At 36.0% G+C, this 18,380-nt stretch overlaps 1 protein-coding gene across 1 annotated transcript in view; it reads left to right on the forward strand.

Annotated features, from left to right (window-relative positions):
* The window catches only part of AGPS (alkylglycerone phosphate synthase), a 142,511-nt gene that overhangs the window by 22,470 nt on the left and 101,661 nt on the right, over positions 1-18,380 (forward strand). Inside the window, exon 2 of the mRNA XM_059928160.1 lies at positions 13,120-13,209. Coding sequence (XP_059784143.1) covers positions 13,120-13,209 — 90 coding nt within the window. The remainder of the gene's footprint in view (positions 1-13,119; positions 13,210-18,380) is intronic.

The following is an 18,380-nucleotide window of genomic DNA, read 5'->3' on the forward strand; positions in this document are numbered from 1 at the left end:
TGTGGAGTGGTTTACCAGTAATGCTTTTCTGTTCCTCTTTTCCATGTTCTTGCTGACAACTTTCTGTGTCTAAAGTCTTATATTTTATCCATTTTACACGATCACATTGGATAAAATTAGAAAATTGATTGACTTATTACATGGAAGGGCCAAATTTTTATTATGGCAACTAGAGTTTTAATTTAGGGGATATTGAGGGAAGATTGAAATTCCTGTTGAAGTTCACAGGGTTGCATGATAATGTCCAGGTTTTGCAAGGAGAAGCACACTGTTGTCCTGTTGGGCACGGATGTTATCTTGTTGACCTGTCCAGAAACCTGATCTTGTTAGGGTCCCGGAATCAATCGTAGTTAAGTAGTTTGACTTGTGTTAGCTACCTTCACTAGTGACCAAAGTTAGAGTGCCAATAGACAAACTCATGATGAAAAAATAAAATTGTCAAGCCCCCTGGACATTTCAGTTGGCCAGTTTTTCTCTGTAGGAAATAAAGTATAGTTAGAAGAGTTAGTGAGTTTTATATCAGGGCAAGAGGAAATATTCTGATTCAGATGTTTGATAGTGTCAAGCTTTCAGAGCCTGATGGCATTTATCTTTTTTCTAAGTCAAATTTTTTAACAGTCTTAGAACTGCAAGATTTGTTGTAGCAGTGTAAATTAAGTGGTGATTATCTATCCATGTCTTCTGTTTGAGTTTTTATATTCTTTTTTTTGTAAATGGGCTTTCTTTTATAGTATGCATAAATTATTACACTTATAACTAAGCTACTTGGATTAACAACTAACTATTTGAAAGGGGATTAGTTGCACTGTTAGATTGAGACAATAAGCATTGTAAATAGTTGTATGGGAGTTTTGCTATTTAGTTTTTAGAAATAATTTTGTAGGACCTGTAGACTAGATGTGACCATGGTTTTAAATGTATTTTAAAGCATATACATTTTAAATTAAATTTAGAATTAAACAGTATTCTGCAAATTTCTCTCCTCATTAGGCCTTTATATTGCTAATGGGAACTCAGCTTCAATTTATTTATTTATTTATTTATTTATTTATTTATTTATTTGGCTGTGTTGGATCTTCGTTTCTATGGGAGGGCTTTCTCTAGTTGTGGCAAGTGGGGGCCACTCTTCATCGCAGTGTGTGGGCCTTTCACTGTCGCGGCCTCTCTTGTTGCGGGGCACAGGCTCCAGACGCGCAGGCTCAGTAGTTGTGGCTCACGGGCCTAGTTGCTCCACGGCATGTGGGATCTTCCCAGACCAGGGCTTGAACCCATGTACCCTGCATTGGCAGGCAGATTCTCAACCACTGCGCCACCAGGGAAGCCCCTCAATTTTTTAAAATAAAAGAAGCTAGTAGGAAGATTGTTTCATTTATAGGTATTTTTTGGTAGCATATCTTCTTAGGGAAATATTTATTTTATTTATCAGATCTTGGTGTCTTTCTCATCACTTTTATTTTTTACTTCACTTTTGTGATTTCCTTTGGATTATTTGGGTCTTAAAGTAATTAAACACATTACCAGATAATGAGGATTTTAATTAGCACCAAAAACTCTTTGAAAGATCAAAAAAAATTTTTTTTAACTTCTACAGATTATAATACATATGGAATTAATTTGAATTTAACTGATACTGAGCTTTGTTAGTAGAAATCCAGCATTGGGGCTTAAGTTTCATACTTCAGTTTTTATTTTTCAAAAGCTCTGAGATCATATGATCTCTTTCTCATTGTTTAAATTAGAAAATGTAGATAACAATTTGGTTTTTTATCTGAACTGAGCAGTGAAGTATCTTGTATTAGAATTTTGATTTTTGGAATTATATTGGAAAAATATATATTTTTTAGTTATCAGCTAGCTGAACTTTTTTTATTGCTAACCTCAAATAAAAGTAGCTCAAAGCATATTTTCCTTTTCTTTATTTTCCAGTGAAAACTATCATGATTAGAAATAGTAATGATAGGAACTATGCATTTATATTGGGATGCTTGCAACCTGTAATAGTACTTAGAAAAATATTGATGTGATGAAGAAGAGGTTCCTTTAAATCACTAGTAGAGGAATAGTAATCTGACTTAATCTATGTTTGTACAGAGACATAAAAATGAAAATTTCCCATTTTAAGAATAAAGAAAGGAACGCTATGGTTTTGATAAAGATAATGTTAAATCTAAAATTTCAGTTAAAAATTGTGCAAAAATCAGCACTGGGAAATGCAGAATAGTGAGTATGTATAGCATGGGAGAATACTGCCACCTTGTGTACGTGTGGTGCTATTTTAATGTCTCCTTTTTCTTTTGTTATGCCAGCTAATACAATGTGCTTTTTCACTATTTGATACTGTGGTCAGTTGTGTAAATGTGTAAAACATGGACTTGTGTGTGTGTGTGTAGTAAAATCAATCCAGCTTTTCTTGTTTCTTGGCGGGGGGGAGGGGAGTCTTATATCTTGAAGACATTAAATTTGTAGTTAGCTCTAAGAAGTGGAAAGTGTGAGAGATCAGTCTGGTTAGTTGATTTCTATGGTTAGTTGAGAATTGAATTCTTTTATTCGAATCTTATGGAAAGTTGGTGATTCTTTGATCATTCTTCATTTCGGGAGTGCTTTGGAATCATTATGCTGAATGGCAGAGTTCATTATCCTATAGATAAAGGGAGTACAAGTCATTGGGTATCCTAATACAACCAGATTCCTTGATTCTTAAATGTTTTCCTTTAGGTCAAGTGCAGAATAATGATTATAATAATAACATGTAATAGTGCTTAGAAAAATACTAATGCGATGAAGAAGAGGTTCCTTTAAATCATTTTAGTTACCTGAGAGCATGACTTAGTGGGTTTCGAATATTACCTCTCTGAAGAGAAAGAATGACAAGATTGGGAGTTCACTTTCTGATGCTCACAACTAACTTAACTGTGTAATCATGAGTACTTCTCTGGGCACACATTTCTTCATCTGAAAAATGAGCAGTTGAACTGGATGGTTTCTAAGGACCTTTTTAGTTTTAGAATTCTATGACCGTGTAAAGTTTTACTCTAATTTTTAAAATGTTAATGCTATAAAATGTCCTTCAGTGTACTCATTACATTCTTCTATATAAGAAGTTATTTTAAAGTTTATAAAGTAATCACATAGTTAAGTTTAACTGTCATGGAAAATATTAGTAATTTGAAGGGATACGTGTATATAAAAGTTTAAAACCAGAAGCCTAGGAAATTTGCCTATGTTTTATTTAATGTGTGGGGTACTTTGAAAATAACAGAAAATTGGTTTGGGGGTAATCTAGATTTTAATTACATACTACTTAAGCAACATAACATTGTTTTTTTAAGGCACAAATGCATTACAAATGCCTGTATTTCAACTTCCGGGAAGCTTCCAAAAGTTGGTATAAGTATGGTAAGGCCTATATCCTAGGCAGAATTTTCTGATTGAGATGACAAGAAAGAAAAAGGTACCTTAGCCTACAGTTAAAAACTTGGAGGTTCTTTAAGATATTACCCAACTGAAAATTTAAGTTCCAGAGTCTTGAGTATGTAAATCTCTTCATTTTTCAGTGTACAGCAGCAGATATTTCCTGCTTATTTCCTTGATTCATTTTTCTCATGAAGTGTTAAGAGTGAGCACATGTAATCACGTTTACTTTGAGGCCATCTGGGAATAATTTTTTAAAATTCTAAGCATAATTTTAAGGAAAATGATTCTCATTGTTAAGCTATGTAAACCTGCCAAATTCAACATCTGTACTGAAATAATTTCCCGTGCTTAGTGATTGTAATACCAAGGCAAAATGACTATATTGGTATTTTTGCATTTATTTTGTATAATATGAAACTATTCTTTTATAGAGTACAGACTTCATGACAAATGTTTAAATTCACTAATAAAATTCATTGCATATACAAAAATGTATGCACATATTATAAAATATTAAGTAAAGATGTTAACTAGAATGTACATATTCTCATGTAAATTATTATGGAAACATAATAAAAATAAAATATTAAGTAAATTATATTCAGAAAATTTAAGAGAATATAATCATGAAAAAAGCAAAGTGGACAATAACCTAATCTGTTCTTACAAAGTGTAAACTTAAGAAAACAAGTGCAGGCCTCTATAAAACCCCAAAAGGACGGGGTTTGGAGAACTCCCAGGTCAGCGAACACGTGGAGATTTGGTCAGAGTTTTGGGCCTGGAGAGAGCACGGACGCTCCGTGCCCCTCCCCCCATGCCTTGCCTTATGCATCTTTTCCATTGGATGTTCACCTGTATCCTTTATCATAACTTGTAATAAACTGCTAAAAGAAAAAGAGGACAGCAATAATAACAACAACAGAGAAACATTCTGCATGATAAAAAGCCATCTCTTGGCTGGCAAAGACCCAAATAGTCTACCCCTGGGAAGCCTGTTTTGCATTTGCAGCAAGGGGGCATTGAGGTAAGAATACTATACAGGCCAGAGGGAGGGGGGGAAAGTTTAGGAGTTGAGCAAAGAAGATTAAAGAGCATGAGGAGATCTCAGAGACCAGTGGAATAAAGGCCTTTTGCATATGAAGATCAGGTGACAAGTTAACTGGCTACCAGCCTCCAAATCAATATGCTCTTTCATGCCGTGTGGCTCACAGGGTCTTGGTGCTCCGGCCGGGTGTCAGGCCTGAGCCTCTATGGTGGGAGAGCCAAGTTCAGGACAGTGGTCCACCAGAGACCTCCCAGCCCCCTGTAATATCAAACAGTGAAAACTCTCCCAGAGATCTCCATCTCAACACTAAGACCCAGCTCCACTCAACGACCAGCAAGCTACAGTGCTGGACACCCTAAGCCAAACAACTAGCAAGACAGGAACACAACCCTACCCATTAGCAGAAAGGCTGCCTAAAATCATAATAAGTTTAGAGACACTCCAAAACACACCACCGGATGTGGTGCTGGCCACTAGAAGGACAAGATCCAGCCTCATCCACCAGAACACAGGCACCAGTCCCCTCCACCAGGAAGCCTACACAACCCACTGGACCAACCTTACCCACTGGGGACAGACACCAAAAACAACGGGAAGTACGAACCTGCAGCCTGCGAAAAGGAGACCCCAAACACAGTAAGTTAAGCAAAATGAGAAGACAGAGAAATACACAGCAGATGAAGGAGCAAGCCCACCAGACCAAACAAATGAAGAGGAAATAGGCAGTCTACATGAAAAAGAATTCAGAGAAATGATAGTAAAGATGATCCAAAATCTTGGAAATAGAATGGAGAAAATACAAAAAACGTTTAACAAGGACCTCGAAGAACTAAAGAGCAAACAAACAATGATGAACAACACAATAAATGAAATTAAAAATTCTCTAGAAGGGATCAATAGCAGAATAACTGAGGCAGAAGAACGGAGAAGTGACCTGGAAGATAAAGTAGTGGAAATAACTACCACAGGGCAGCATAAAGAAAAAAGAATGAAAAGAATTGAGGACAGTCTCAGAGACCTCTGGGACAACATTAAATGCACCAACATTCGAATTATAGAGGTCCCAGAAGAAGAAGAGGAAAAAAAAGGGACTGAGAAAATATTTGAAAAGATTATAGTTGAAAACTTTCCTAATATGGGAAAGGAAATAGTCCATCAAGTCCAGGAAGTGCAGAGTCCCATACAGGATAAATTCAAGGAGAAACACGCCAAGACACATATTAATCAAACTATCAAAAATTAAACACAATGGAAAAATATTAAAAGCAGCAAGGGAAAAGCAGCAAATAACATACAAGGGAATCCCCAAGGTTAACAGCTGATCTTTCAGGAGAAACTCTGCAAGCCAGAAGGGAGTGGCAGGACATATTTAAAGTGATGAAAGGGAAAAACCTACAACCAAGATTACTCTACCCAGCAAGGATCTCATTCAGATTTGATGGAGAAATTAAAACCTTTACAGACAAGCAAAAGCTAAGAGAATTCAGCAGCACCAAACCAGCTTTACAACAAATGCTAAAGGAACTTCTCTAGGCAGGAAGCACAAGAGAAGGAAAAGACCTTCAATAACAAACTGAAAACAATTAAGAAAATGGTAATAGGAACATACATATGGATAATTACCTTAAATGTAAATGGATTAAATGCTCCAACCAAAAGACATAGACTGGCTGAATGGATACAAAAACAAGACCCGTATATATGCTGTCTACAAGAGACCCACTTCAGACCTAGGGACACATACAGACTGAAAGTGAGGGGACGGAAAAAGATATTCCATGCAAATGGAAATCAAAAGAAAGCTGGAGTAGCAATTCTCATATCAGACAAAATAGACTGTAAAATAAAGATTATTACAAGAGATAAAGAAGGACACTACATAATGATCAAGGGATCAATCCAAGAGGAAGATATAACAATTGTAAATATTTATGCACCCAACACAGGAGCACCTCAATACATAAGGCGAATGCTAACAGCCATAAAAGGGGAAATTGACAGTAACACAATCATAGTGGGGGATTTTAACACCCCACTTTCACCAATGGACTGATTATCCAAAATGAAAATAAGGAAACACAAGCTTTAAATGACACATTAAACAAGATGGACTTAATTGATACTTACAGGACATTGCATCCAAAAACAACAGAATACACTTCCTTCTTGAGTGCTCATGGAACATTCTCCAGGATAGATCATATGTGGGTCACAAATCAAGCCTTGGTAAATTTAAGAAAATTGAAATCGTATCAAGTATCTTTTCTGACCACAGTGCTATGAGACTAGATATCAATTACAGGAAAAAAATCTGTAAAAAATACAAACACATGGAGGCTAAACAGTACACTACTAAATAACCAAAAGATCACTGAAGAAACAAAAAAATACCTAGTAACAAATGACAATGGAAACACGACGACCCAAAACCTATGGGATGCAGCAAAAGCAGTTCTAAGAGGGAAGTTTACAGCAGCACAATCCTACCTCAAGAAACAAGAAACATCTAAAATAAACAACCTAACCTTACACCTAAAGCAATTAGAGAAAGAAGAACAAAAAAACCCCAAAGTTAGCAGAAGTAAAGAAATCATAAAGATCAGAGCAGAAACAAATGAAATAGAAATGAAGGCAATGATAGCAAAGATCAATAAAACTAAAGTCTGGTTCTTTGAGAAGATAAACAAAATTTATAAACCATTAGCCAGACTCATAAAGAAAAAAAGGGAAAAGACTCAAATCAATAGAATTAGAAATGAAAAAGGAGAAGTAACAACAGATACTGCAGAAATACCAAGGATTATGAGAGATTACTACAAGCAACCATATGCCAATAAAATGGAGAATGTGGAAGAAATGGACAGATCTTTAGAAAAGCACAACCTTCTGAGACTGAACCAGGAAAAAATAGAAAAGATAAACAGACCAATCAGAAGCACTGAAATTGATACTGTGATTAAAAATCTTCCAAAAAATAAAGCCCCAGGACCAGATGGCTTCACAGGTGAATTCTATCAAACATTTAAACAAGAGCTAACACCTATCCTTCTTAAGCTCTTCTAAAATATAGCAGAGGGCGGAACATTCCGAAACTCATTCTATGAGGTCACCATCAACCTGATGCCAAAACCAGACAAAGATGTCACAAAAAAAGAAAACTACAGGCCAGTATCACTGATGAACATAGATGCAAAAATCCTCAACAAAATACTAGCAAACAGAATCCAACAGCATATTAAAAGGATCATACATCATGATCAAGTGGGGTTTATCCCAGGAATGCAGGGATTGTTCAATATATGCAAATCAGTCAATGTGATACACCATATTAACAAATTAAAGGAGAAAAACCATATGATCATCTCAGTAGATGCAGAAAAAGCTTTTGACAAAATTCAACACCCATTTATGATAAAGACTCTCCAGAAAGTAGGCAGAGAGGGAACTTACCTCAACATAATAAAGGCCATATATGACAAACCAACAGCCAACGTCCTTCTCAGTGGTGAAAAACTGAAATCATTTCCACTAAGATCAGGAACAAGACAAAGTTGCCCACTCTCACCACTACTATTCAAAAACTATTATAGTTTTGGAAGTTTTAGCCACAGCAATCAGAGGAGAAAAAGATATAAAAGGAATCCAAATTGGAAAAGAAGAAGTAAAGTTGTCACTGTTTGCAGATGACATGATACTATACATAGAGAATCCCAAAGATGCTACCAGAAAACTACTAGAGCTAATCGTGAACTTGGTAAAGTAGCAGGATACAAAATTAATGCACAGAAATCTCTTGCATTCCTATGCACTAATGATGAAAAATCTGAAAGAGAAATTAAGGAAACACTCCCGTTTACCACTGCAACAAAAAGAATAAAATACCTAGGAATAAACCAACCTAGGGAGACAAAAGACCTGTATGCAGAAAACTATAAAACACGGATGAAAGAAATTAATGACGATACAAACAGATGGAGAGATATACCATGTTCGTGTATTGGAAGAATCAACATTGTGAAAATGACTATACTACCCAAAACAATCTACAGATTCAGTGCAATCCCTATCAAACTACCAATGGCATTTTTCACAGAACTAGAACAAAACCTTTCACAGTTTGTATGAAAACACAAAAGACCCCGAGAAAGAAACACAAAGCTGAAGGAATCAGGCTCCCTGACTTCAGACTATACTGCAAAGCTACAGTAATCAAGGCAGTATGGTACTGGCACAAAAACAGAAATATAGATCAATGGAACAGGAGAGAAAGCCCAGAGATAAACCCACGCACATACGGTCACCTTATTTTTGATAAAGGAGGCAAGAGTATACAATGGGCACAGTGTATACTTTTTTTTGTTTTTTTAATTAATTGATTTATTTATGGCTGTGTTGGGTCTTTGTTGCTGTGCGTGGGCTTTTTCTAGTTGTGGCAAGTGGGGGCTACTCTTTGTTGTGGTGCACGGGCTTCTCATTGTGTTGGCTTCTCTTTGTTGTGGAGCATGGGCTCGAGGTGTGCGGGCTTAGTAGTTGTGGCTTGCAGGCTCTGGAGCGCAGGCTCAGTAGTTGTGGCGCAGGGCTTAGTTGCTCCACGGCATGTGGGATCTTCCCGGACCAGGGCTCAAACCCATATCCCCTGCATTGGCAGGCGGATTCTTAACCACTGCGTCTCCAGTATACAATGGAGAAAAGACAGCCTCTTCAATAAGTGGTGCTGGGGAAACTGGACAGCTGCATGTAAAAGAATGAAATTAGAACACTGCCTAACACCATACACAAAAATAAACTCATAATGGATTAAAGACCTAAATGTAAGGCCAGAGACTATAAAACTCTTAGAGGAAAACATAGGCAGAACACTCTATGACATAAATCACAGCAAGATCCTTTTTGACCCACCTCCTCGAGAAATGGAAATAAAAACAAAAATAAACAAATGGGACTTAATGAAGCTTAAAAGCTTTTGCACAGCAAAGGAGACCATAAACAAGACCAAAAGAAAACCCTCAGAATGGGAGAAAATATTTGCAAATGAAGCAACTGACAAAGGATTAATCTCCAAAATACACAAGCAGCTCATGCAGCTCAATATCAAAAAAGCAAACAACCCAATCCAAAAATGGGCAGAAGACCTAAATAGACATTTTTCCAAAGAAGATATACAGATTGCCAATAAACACATGAAAGGATGCTCAACATCACTAATAATTAGAGAAATGGAAATCAAAAGTACAATGAGGTATCACCTCACACCAGTCATAATGGCCATCATCAAAAAATCTACAAACAGTAAATGCTGGAGAGGGTGTGGAGAAAAGGGAACCCTCTTGTGCTGTTGGTGGGAATGTAAATTGATACAACCACTATGGAGAGCTGTATGGAGGTTCCTTAAAAAACTAAAAATAGAGCTACCATACGACCCAGCAATCCCACTACTGGGCATATACCTTGAGAAAACCATAATTCAAAGAGTCATGTGCCACAATGTTCATTGCAGCTCCATTTACAGTAGCCAGGACATGGAAGCAACCTAAGTGTCCATCTACAGGTGAATGGATAAAGAAGATGTGGCACATATATACAATGGAATATTACTCAGCTATATAAAGAAGCGAAATTGAGTTATTTGTAGTGAGGTGGATGGACCTAGAGTTTGTCATACAGAGTGAAGTAAGTCAGAAAGAGAAAAACATACCATATGCTAACACATATATATGGAATCTAAAAAAAAAAAAAGGTTCTGATGAACCTAGGGGCAGGACAGGAATAAAGACACAGACGTAGAGAGTGGACTTTAGGACATGGAGAGGGGGAAGGGTAAGCTGGGATGAAGTGAGAGAGTAGCATTGACATATATACACTACCAAATGTAAAATAGATAGCTAGTGGGAAGCAGCTGCATAGCAAAGGGAGATCAGCTTGGTGCTTTGTGTCCACCTAAAGGGGTGGGATAGGGAGTAGGGAGGGTGGGAAGGAGACACAAGAGGGAGGAGATATGGGGATATATGTATACATATAGCTGATTCACTTTGTTATGCAGCAGCAAGTAACACAGCACTGTAATGCAATTATACTCCAATAAAGATGTGGAAAAAAAAATAAAACAAGTGGATTAGTGACATGTCATTAGTCATGAGATTTTTCTGTAGAGAGTTTTTCCAGAAGCTCTCTTTTGAAACCTCCCTCTACAGTGAGGTAGAATTGTGAAATAAGAAAATATTGAATGATAGTTTATAACAGACTCATCTACAAATCTAATCTCTGGATTTGTTACTCTTTAAGATGTTTTTGAGGGCTTCCCTGGTGGCTCAGTTGTGAACAATCTGCCTGCCAATGCAGGGGATACGAGTTCAATCCCTGGTCCGGGAAGATCCTACATGTGGCAGAGCAACTAAACCCGTGTGCCACATCTACTCAGCCCGTGCGTCACAAGTACTGAAGCCTGCACGCCCTAGAGCACGTGCTCCACAACAAGAGAAGCCACTGCAATGAGAAGCCCACGCACCGCAACAAAAAGTAGCCCCCGCTCACCGCAACTAGAGAGAGCCCGCATGCAGCAACAAAGACCCAGTGTGGCAATAAATAAATAAATAGATAGATAGTTGGATGGTGATGTTTTTGAACAGTATGTGTTTGTATAGGAAATTTAGTTTTTATTGTTAGTAAAGTCTCATTTTAAAGAGAGCATTCCTAGTTTCTTTTTTCTTAATTTTATGTATAGATGGGGATTTCATTACATAATTAATGACTGTATTTGGTTCATTTGTATCGTGTTAGTGTTCTACTTGTTTGAAAAGCCCTTGAACCGGAAGAAGAATTATGATTGTAATAAAAAATTTGCTTGCTTGTCAGTAGTCATTTTCTTCCTATTTTCTTCCTTGAGAATTATGGAGAATTAGAACACTTTTTATTTTTTATTTATTCAGTTGTTTTTTTGGCTGTGTTGGGTCTTCGTTGCTGCACGTGGGCTTTCTCTGGTTGAGGTGAGCAGGGGCTACTCTTCATTGTGGTGCACGGGCTTCTCACTGCGGTGGCTTCTCTTGTTGCCGAGCTCTGGCTCTAGGCATGCAGGCTTCAGTAGTTGTGGCACGTGAGCTCAGTAGTTGTGGCTTGCAGGCTCTAGAGCACAGGCTCAGTAGTTTTGGCGCACAGACTTAGTTGCTCCGCGGCATGTGGGATCTTCCCGGACCAGGGCTCCAACCTGTGTCCTCTGCATTGGCAGGCGGATTTTTAACCACTGTGCCACCAGGGAATCCCTAGAACACTTTTTAATAGTACGTCTTTGTTTATTTTGAAATTTCATTAAAAAATTGAGGTAAAATTGACGTGTAACATTATACTAGTTTTAGGTGTACAGCTTAGTGATTCGATATTTGTATATATTGTGAATTTATCACTGTAATAAGTCTAGTTAACATTCATCACCACACATAGTTACAGAGTTCTTTCTTACGATGTATTTTCAAGTATTTTCATCATAAACTACATCATTGAATTTGCAGTAAGAAGATTCACCATCAGTTTATTTCAGTGGCCCAAGTGTACTAGGGCACCATGCTAAAATATGTATTAAATGCTGACACAGTAGTTCGGTGTGGTTGCTTTTTGTGTTCTGCATGGGTCCAAACCAATCTAATTCTTTTGTAATGTGTAAAATTGAATGAGTGAGTGATTGATTTTGATGAAAACAATTTTTTTTTTTTGGCTGTGTTGGGTGTTCGTTTCTGTGCGAGGGCTTTCTCCAGTTGTGGCAAGCGAGGGCCACTCTGCATCGCAGTGCACGGGCCTCTCACTATCGTGGACTCTCTTGTTGTGGAGCACAGGCTCCAGATGTGCAGGCTCAGTAGTTGTGGCTCACAGGCCTAGTTGCTCCGCGGCATGTGGGATCTTCCCAGACCAGGGCTCGAACCCATGTCCCCTGCATCGGCAGGCAGATTCTCAACCACTGCGCCACCAGGGAAGCCCCGAAAACAATTTTTAAAACTATGAAATACTGGCATTTTGGAAATTAAAGATAACATTGTTTTGGAACATTGAAAACTGGTATGGTCATTAACTGTTATGTTAATGTTAATATGTAGATTAAGGTAGATGTTGGCATTTACATAGAAGTTGAAGGATTTAGAATGTTTGTAAACCCAGTGTTCAGATTTTTAAGCTACTTTATTGAAAGTGCCTGCTACTGGTAGTGTCAGTGCTAGTGAACCTACTTTGTAAATTGGTCTTTTTCATTCTAGCAGAAGATTAATAATTGCGATTTTTCTAATATATGAAAAAACTTGTTTCCTGTTAAGTAAATTTTATTTTAGTTGCAAAATATTTTAGGCCGTCGTATAATGTAAACTCAATAATGTGCAAAATGAAGCATATTTATACTCTAAGAATATTTTTCTCCTTCTCCTTCCTTTTTCCTTTGAATGCGTTAAATTTAGTGGTTGTAGCCCTTTGTGAAGCAGGTGCTGCTCATCAGAGTGATTCTATATTTAGAAATATTAATGTATAGACATTTTAATATATATTCATTTTATTTAAAGCAACATAATATTAGTGGAATAAGGTCTTTTGTTAAATGATTGTGGAAGTTAATAGTCAATGATGCAGTGTTCAGTTTTGAGATGTTTAGTATAGATCTCATTTATGTATATTTTTCTGATTATTAGGCAAGAAGTTATGAAATGGAATGGATGGGGATATAATGATTCCAGGTTCTTCTTCAATAAGAAAGGACAAGTTGAGTTGACTGGGAAAAGGTAACTGGTTTTTTCTTTGTTTTATTCCTTTTATTTCTCTTTCTCTGAAAAATTTTAAACATAAATAACAAATATAATGTGAAATAATAGACATACATAAAAAATAGGATAATAGAATGACTCCCCCCTTGTTTTAAAAGTTATTAACATTTTACCATAATTGCTTTTCTTTTTCTGTTATGTATCAAATTCTGACATTGTCATGTCACTTCTAAATATTTATATATGTATCTCTTTAAAAAATAAGGACCTAATATAACCAATCATATAATACTATTATCATACTCCCCCAAATAACAGAAATTTTTTAATATCTGGTTATTCACATTCACATTTTTCTGTCTAAAAAATATCATTCTGTAGGTAGTTTGAATCAGGATCCAAAAAGGTTTGCAGTTACCCACCATCTAATCTGCACGACATCAGCTTGTTCAAAGTAACTCTTTGTTTAAGACTGGAAATATAATTTTGGTTGGGTTATTATGGAAGGTGAACATTATGGAAGGTCCTTGTGAATATAGTATTTTTAAAATTAGTTTTCTGAGGTATATTAGGGAAGAAGTGATGAAGAAAGATCAGTCATTTGTGTGGTAACTTTCACATTCTGAAATATTTTTGGTAATAATGTTGATAGGAATTTTAAAGAATATTTGTATTGTTACTGTTACAGATGTAGACAGAATTGTAAAATGAGTTCTTAATTGATTTTAAGCAACATTGACCCTGCCAAAGCTGGTGTTTTGGGTTTGTCTATTGAATTTTGATATAACTTGGAAGGACAGTGAGTACAAATACAAAATATTTAAATGTGACTCTGAAAATAATTAAAAATTGAGACTAGGTAAAAAATTGGATTAGGTATATCATGAATCTGTTCCAGTATTGCACTTTGACTTCATATCTATTGGGCATTAATATACTTGTTTTTAGAACAAGTATATGGTATATCAGTATATTGAAATATCAGCAAGAAAAGTTTTCTTTGGAGAAATTCTTTTTCTTTACAACATAACCATTCCATTTTTGTTTTTAACTTAAACGTACTTCGTACCTGAAACAAAACCTCAAGAATGGTAATTAGTAACTAATTTTAATGAAGGTGTGAAGATGTACACTTTACATTTGCTTTTTAATAGGAAAAATAATTATCTGCATTCTCATTCCCATTCTTTAGTGTGACTGGACAGCATGTTGGTGGAGGCTTAGTTGAGAAATTGTGTAATTCAGGTAGAAGGAATTTCTGGTTAAAATTAAATTTACCAGTGTTCTAAACATTGAGCGTTTTATGTTTTAAATAGAATAATGTCTAATACAGTAGAAACTTGTCATGTAGAGATTGGCTTTACAGAATCTTCAGGGGGGAAAAAGTGAATCTTCTGAACTTAGAAAACCAACTTCCTCTCTTCTTAGATACTGTCTTCATTTCTCTCTTTCTGGACCTTGAAGTTATAGCATCTTTGTTTTATGTGAGGGGGCAAATAGGCACTTGTGCACTGTGCCATTGAAAGCATAAGATACCTACTGTCTTCTGTAGTGTACTGTAGGCTATGCATTGGTTTATGTTAGCAGTGTATGTGTGTGAAGTGAATGATTAGTCATAGGAAGTGTCACAATCATTTATACCTTAGTGTATGAACCCTTATACCCATGGGTTTAGAATCTGGCTCTTATTTTGGGTGTTCTGGCACTTGGCTTGCCAGTTTTCCCAGAGAGGATCAGATTGTAGGTGGCTGATACATGTGCGACACTCATAAGATACTAAAAAAAAAATTAGAACCCCAGTGTGTTCACTTATGATTAGATTATTTCTTTTTCAGGATGTAGAATACTTGTTACTGCCCTTCCTGATATTAAGATATGTAGAAAACAAAATTTGTAATTTATATGTTGTTTGGAGAGCATAAATTCAGAGCAAAGGGAATTCAGTGGTCTTGAGAGAGATTTTTATCCAGGTTGTAGTAGAATTAGAGAATTTTTCCGTTGACTTCAGAGGATTACTGCTGCTGCCCCTCCAACCAGAATGGAATTCTTAAAGGCCTCATTTCTTCGCACTGTTGACTCCTGAGTCCAAGTCCAGTGGGGGAGAGGGGAAGAGAACAAGGGTACATCTGACTGGCAGAGCCTGCAAGGGTAACCTTTGCTTCCTACTGAATTATCCATTATCCAGAGGGTAATTCTGCAAACACAGAAATGGAATTTAAATGTTCTAGGATTAAATATGTTATACATAAACTATTTAATAACTGAAACCAAATAACTAAATAATATTCAGGTCTCATTTTGGTGCTTCCAGAAGCACCATTATCTTGCCACAGACAAGGTAATAAACTGGATTGAATTGGATCATAGCTTTCTCTGTATTTAGTCTAGTTTCCTAGGGCTAATGATTGAACTAGTAGATTTCTCTGATTTTTTTTTATCAGAAAACATTTAGAAACATTATTTAAGATAATAATAGCTATTACTTATTGAGTGCCTACTGAGTTAACTTAAAATAACCCTAAGTGGGTAGTGATATGTTCTTAGAAATAATTAGGAGATTGAGTATGAGAGAGGTTAAATAGCTTACTTGAGGTCAGCTGCACAGTGAGAAATTGTGATTAAAAAACAAGTGTTTTAAGCTTCATTTTTGTGCTCGTTCTATTATACTGTGCTAATGAGGTACCATACTCATCCACTGTATTGATTTTATTCTCTTTCCAGTCTCTGGAAGCACTTTACAGGAGCCTTCTACACTCTATACACCAGTACAGTAGAGTTAGTCATATTGTAAAAAGTTATCCTATGACAAAAGTTCCTGTTGCTCCACAGGAGCGTGACGGACAGAAGCGTAAGAAGGTTGTGATATTCCTAAAAGAGAAAATGGAATTTGTGACTAGAAAGGATGAGTACAAGAAAACAATATCAATTCACCATTTTGTATTAATAATATTAGGTTTTAAGGCCAATTTTTGAAATTCTTTGTAAAGACTTTCTATTCCGGCATTGTAGTTGACTGAACAAATATAGACCCTTTGCCCTCTATAACCAGGTAGAAAACATGGATAAAATACCACAAGAAAGAAATAATAACAGAGCTGGAAAGAAAGAAAGGGAAATCCTTAGGTGCCAGAAACTAAGAGTGACTCTCAGTGAAAATTTATGGGGAGTTCCCCTATTTCTGATCCACAGAACATTGAAAAGGTAGAAAATTTTTATGAGTAAGTGTGGTTGGTTGTCTGTATATATTTTGGGGAGGGTAACTTTGACATTTCAAACCCAACCATTAAATTAGAAGCAACTTTAAGCTATTACAGATGTCAGGGAAAAATCATAAGTTTTTCCCTGAGCACAGTCTGTTTTCTGAACAGACTTGTAATTTGTCAGTTTATAAATCCCTAGGTTTATAATCTTGCGATGCTTATTCCTCCTAGATATAGATGAATTGAGTCCTCCTAGGTTTAAGCAGCAGAAGGCAGTACTTCAGAGCTAATGCTATATAGATTTCTATAAACTAAAAATTTTGAAAAGTGTCATTATTCTTTGACTTTAAAAGCGTTATACATTAATTGGTGCTTTCAAGGCACAAGTTAGTGATTAAGTAGAGAGAATTTGTTTGGGTTTGTTGTACTTTGTATTTTCAGTGGCATAATTTTTAAAGTTTTACCTCCTATAAAAAGCTATTAAATTGGTTAGCAGTTGTGGAACTCACTGAGAATAGATGGTTGCGTCTACTAATATTTTGCTGCCTCTGTGCACTACCCCAGAGTGAGAGTCACCTTATCTTCAGTCACCTTAAGTCCTGATGTGCACTTGCTTCTTGGATATTTATGTCCATAGAGTTTTCTTTCCATTATACAGTGATTTCATTGGTTTTGAAAGTTTGCTCTGGTTCTGTATCTTCTACGATGTAGTCTACTTTGATCTTAAGGAAAGGTGGTAAATTGACCTCACCTTATATTTTACAACAAAAACCATTTCTTAAAGTTCTCAAACCATCTTCAGTTGTGGTAAAGATCTATTCAGTGGTCACCTTGTTTCAACAGTTGGTATGGGCATTTGGCTTTCTGGTAGAAGTTGCATGTTTCCTGCCCATATGTTCACCATACAAATTAAATGTCTTTGTAGCTTTGACTAAATGAGGTTGTAAGTTTCTTAAGAACAGGAGTCATATTGTAATACCAATTCTGTGTGTCCTGCAATGCTTAGTACAGTCTTATGAGTGTTAAATAAATGCTTATTTATAGTTCTGGATGTAAATCCAAATTATTTTGCTGTAAGAATCAAGTCATTCCAAAGATGTTTCTTATGTTAAATACCTATAATTCCTTTAACTTTTCTTATGTTTCTTTTCCATTCATTTACTTTTTTGATTTCAGAGTTTTCTCCTTTACCTCATGATATTTTATGAGATTTTTTGGGGCCCTTGGCAGTATGCTAGGCTTTATGATTATTAAGTCAAGCTTCTTTTACTGTTTTTCAAATCCCAGGGCATTAGGTGCAAGAAAAAGTACAATTGAAACGCTTTCATTCTTACATGGAACTCTTTTTGAACTGTGTTAAGTTTTATGCGGGAATTATAGATAATGGAGCAAAGTCTTAAATCCAAGTTTCTGCCAAATAAGATATTTCTTCAGAGTCTGAAATATTGTGCATTCAGCTGTAGAAGTATATTCTGGTTATCTTAATAGTGGAATGTAGTTTTTTTGCACATGACAGTAATACCAACCTTGTATCTTTTGGTTCAAGTGTCTTGAAGGGGGTTACCTTTTTATTTTATGGGTAATGTTACTTGTGAATTAAGGGATTCACAAAGGTCCGAATATTATCCTGCCGTGAAGATCAAGAGTCTCCTATATATTACAGAGACCCAAAGTAATTGTATGGTTAAAATATAAGGGCCCAGGATTAAAACCTAATATTTCCAAATTGGCCTTTTTGTAGGACATTATAACACATAGTAGCATATGTGTTATAACCAATTTCCCAGAATTTATACTTTTACTCTCAGGTAAGATGAAGAAAATTTTATATGCTGAATGTCTTAAGTTGTTTTAGCTGTGAGTCTTATACTTTCTTTCATTCCAATTTCTTTAAATTTATGAAAAAGGTATTATTATATAATACTTTAAATATCCCATTTCAGTTTGAATGTTAGCACTTGTGATTTTTTAATATAAAAAAGGAACTTG

The sequence above is a fragment of the Balaenoptera ricei genome, chromosome 7 (assembly GCF_028023285.1).
Source record: "Balaenoptera ricei isolate mBalRic1 chromosome 7, mBalRic1.hap2, whole genome shotgun sequence".
In the NCBI taxonomy this organism is placed as follows: domain Eukaryota; kingdom Metazoa; phylum Chordata; class Mammalia; order Artiodactyla; family Balaenopteridae; genus Balaenoptera; species Balaenoptera ricei.